General features: G+C 35.0%; 1 protein-coding gene across 1 annotated transcript; it reads left to right on the plus strand.

Annotated features, from left to right (window-relative positions):
• Positions 1-2035: 2035 nt before the first annotated feature.
• LOC134281373 (uncharacterized) lies at positions 2036-3227 on the plus strand. The gene is made up of 2 exons (XM_062763849.1): positions 2036-2470; positions 2574-3227. Exons 1-2 carry the CDS (start codon positions 2036-2038, stop codon positions 3225-3227), a joined length of 1089 nt encoding a protein of 362 aa, XP_062619833.1.
• Positions 3228-4258: the final 1031 nt, after the last annotated feature.

The raw sequence follows: 4258 nt of genomic DNA on the forward strand, positions 1-4258 counted from the left end.
TGCATTTTCTCAAATTCAATTTATTTTGCAACTTCAAAACAATGTTCATAACTTCTATGTCTTACTCTAAGTATGAGTAATTGGTCTGATACATCAATTTTTTTTATAATAATAGTGGCTTTATAACACTATAGAAAATCTTCATATTATACTAGTATATATAGGATATACCCGATGGGTTCAGGTTTGAAATTAGGGAAATAATAAATTAACGATACATTAAATATATTTAAATACGCAGCACAGTTAAGGTTACAAATGGAAATATCGGCAATTTTTTAAGATAAAAAATACACACTTTATTAGGATGGGCGATTCTTTTTAGGACTTCACTGATATCAAACAAATGTAATGTGGGTTAAATCTACATGTTGGGGACATTTAAATTTTTTATTTAGATTTTTCATGTGATGTCGACGTCACAAGATTTTAGCAATTTTACTTGCAGTTTAGAGGTCATTTATGAATTCCAATATTGCAAGGGCATAACCAAGTTAAAAATCTTAGTTCAATTTATAATCCTTTTCAGCACTGTATGTAGTTTTTGAAAAGTGCTGCGAACCAATATAGATTCCCTTTTTTTAATTGCTAAAATTTAATTTGTTGGACGGCAGGTTGAATATTTTGCTGGTCAATCACATTAAATATAGCTATTATCAATTTATTTGAAAGATTTCATGAGGTTCACAGCACTTTTCAAATATCTTAATGCTTCTTGAGTTTATGTGTAAAAACTTGACAAGATACATTGAGGGTATGCCCTTGCAATAAATCGATTTATTAGGGCCCTTCCATTACCTTTTCAATGAACCTGCATACAAACACACGACAGTATCACTTGTCTAGAGAATGCACGGACAGTTTTTAAATAAAATACTAAAATAGATATCGCATCCAATTTAACGGCCTTTTATTTCACTGCAAATAATATTTTATTTGAGAACAAAAGACATTTTTCATTGTACAAAATGTGACTTGATCAGCGATGCATCGTTTATATACTGATGTGTGGGATTTAACAAACAACAAAACTGCACGTAATAGTAAGTTTGTATGTAGTATACAGCTATCCAGATGTTTGAAATAGCAAATAATATCATTTTGTGGTATTTTGAAGACCTTATATTATGTGTGACGTCATAGTAAACATTTCCCGTACAAATTAGGTCCCGCCTCCTTGCTGTAACATTAACTGTGCTGCGTAACCTTCATTGTTGGAAAAGCGAAGAGCTCAAGGGTAGGGGTCCTCAAACGAGGAAAGGGTTTGACTTTGAAATACAAAAAACGCTACACAAAACAATTTTTTTTTGAATGCAGTGTCAATCTACATTGTATAACGTGCCTCATTATCTTTTGGATCAATGTTTGTCGTGATCGTATCAAATTATCGCTACTTGTGTTTCCATACTACAATGTACGTGTATCTCGTCGGGTGACACGAGAGCGAAAGTAGAAAAGAAGATCTCAACAATCTAAAAAGACTATGGCAACCTCGCTAAAAGATATTCACGTTGGGGAAGATGTAACGTTGTGTTCAATATGCTTTGAGAAATTTAAAAAACCGAGGTATCTCCCTTGTTCTCACTCGTTTTGTCATAGCTGTTTATCTTCCTACATTGTCAGCGTTTGTACGTCTACGGAACCCCGTTTGGGTTTTCACTGCCCTTTATGCCGTGAATACATTCATTGTAAAGACACAGTTGAAAAGCCATAGATATTATAATGCATTCCTGAAAATCACCTTCTAGAAAAGATTCTTGAGAAAGGTGATCAGTTGAATTGTGAGCCTTGCCTAAGAGACAATGAAGAAGAAAAAGCGACTACCTATTGTGCCACGTGTATGGAGAATTTATGTCAAGTTTGTACAAAATGTCATAAGAAAGGCTTGACCACAAAGAGCCATAGACTGTATCCTCTCAGTGAAATTAAATCAACAAGCATTGTACCCGATTCAGTTTCAAACTTAACCTGCGTAAAACATAAAAACAGAGAGATAGAATTATTTTGCAACGACCATGAAGCATTGTGTTGTACAATGTGTGTAAGCACAGAACACAGAAAATGTGACAGCGTTGATACTGTTGAAATAGCTGCACAATCTTTAAGAGAAAGTGATAAACTAAGCTGTCTGTTAACTGACGTACTGAACCTAGAAAAGAGGCTGACAGGTTCAAAGGCAAGGCAAGAAAAAAACATTACTGAAATAGAAGATTGTGTGAATAACATGACCGAAAATGCTGAAAAGGAAATCAAATGTATAATGGACCATTTAGAAAAGCTTAGGAATAATCTCGAACAAGAAATATCTGAGGCAGTTAAAACTAGTAAAGAAAAACTGTGGAAAAATTTGGAGATTGTCACCGACGGGATATCTTGCGCAAAGTCTTGTGCTGATAAAGTTAAAAAATCCATGGAAAAGGGTAGTGATGTTGAATTGTTATTGGAATATTACTCAGCAAGAGCCACTCAAGTGCAATTAAAATCTATTAAGTTCACAGAGAAATATATAAGGATATCAGAAAAAAAAATCTGAAATGTTACAAAAAATGAAAGACATTAAAACTCTGTCACAGATAGAGGCTTTTGATATAGAAAAAGACGTTTTTCGTTTGTGTGAAAAAGAACTGTCTTTTAAACAGGAATTTAGTCCTTCTAATGCCAATATTCGCAGTGGAACTTTTCTTTCAAATAGCAGATTTATTGTTGCAAATCATAAGCTTGAAGGTCATTGTAATATTTATGATGAAGATTTTACTTGCATTAAAATAATCGATGGGTTGAGACAGCCTTTTGCAGTTGTGGAATATGGGGATGACTTGTTCGTTACTTGCTGTGACACACGATCTATCAAGGTTTTCTCATCTTCTGACTTCATGGAAACACGAAATATTGACCTAGATATATACGTTTACGGAATAACACATAAAAATGATGCCTTTTTTGTGGCATGTGGAGACAAAATTATAAAGATTAATAAAAATGGAAACATACTAAATGAGTACAAAACGGGTTTACGTTTTGTTCATCTCCTTGCATTGAACAGTGTGGATCTTGTTTACAGTAACAAGGAGAAAAATACAGTAATTGCAATGAATGATAATGGCAATAATCTTTGGGAATACAAGTCATCAAACTTAAAGGAACCATATGGACTTGAAAGGGATAGTGCTGAAAACATTTTTGTTGCTGGTACAGAGAGTAGAAACATCCACGTTCTTCCCAGATAGCATGACTATGTTGGGCCAACATTTGTTAAAGGTTGTATGGTTGGCGTTGGGGGAACAACGTTGGGCCAACGTTGGACCAATGTTACCTTCTCGACCATGACGGAATTCCTATGTTGGCTCAACGTTGGTCCAACGTAAGCAACTTCCATTCACTTTAGTTTCCAAAGAAGGAAGGGTCGTGGCGTTGACCCAACGTTGGACCAATGTTTATAATACACCCTTAAAGAAAGTGTATTTACAAGTTGGTAGTAATATGTTGTCCCAACTTTGGCCCATTGTTTGTAATACACCCTTAAAGAAAGTGCCTTATCAAGTTTGTAGTAGTATGTTGGCCCAACGTTGGCACAATGTTTGTAAAACATCCTTATAGAAAGTGCCTTATCAAGTTGGTAGTATTATGTTGGCCCAACGTTGGCCCATTGTTTGTAATACACCCTTAAAGTGCGTGTCCTATCAAGTTGGTAGTAGTATGTTGGCCCAACGTTGGCCCATAGTTTGTAATACACCCTTAAAGAACGTGTCCTATCAAGTCGGTAGTAGTATGTTTGCCCAACGTTGGCCCATTGTTTGTAATGCACCCTAAAAGAAAGTGCCTTATCAAGTTGGTAGTATTATGTTGGCCCAACGTTGGCCCATTGTTTGTAATACACCCTTAAAGTGCGTGTCCTATCAAGTTGGTAGTAGTATGTTGGCCCAACGTTGGCACAATGTTTGTAAATTGTAATACACACAAGTGTAATTTTGTTTAGGTCTTTCAAAGATGGGTTATTTATATTGGGTCAACGTTGGCCCAATTATTTTACTGCCAACTAATTGATGGTGTCAATTTTATAATTAGCTGCTGAGCTTTACGTTGGGACAACGTTGGCACATTCTGAAATAATTAAGAGGACTTTCTATGTCCATGCTTATCATTGGATGACTGCTTTTGTTTAGATATGATATTTTCATCATTTTAACTTTGCACTTAAGTTATCAAGCTCCAAAGAGTGTTTTATTCTAGTTTTTGAATTGTGTACATGCTTATTTAT

This window comes from Saccostrea cucullata, unplaced genomic scaffold (assembly GCF_032062105.1).
Source record: "Saccostrea cucullata isolate Sc308-1 unplaced genomic scaffold, CSIRO_AGI_Scuc_v1 ctg11478, whole genome shotgun sequence".
Lineage (NCBI taxonomy): Eukaryota > Metazoa > Mollusca > Bivalvia > Ostreida > Ostreidae > Saccostrea > Saccostrea cuccullata.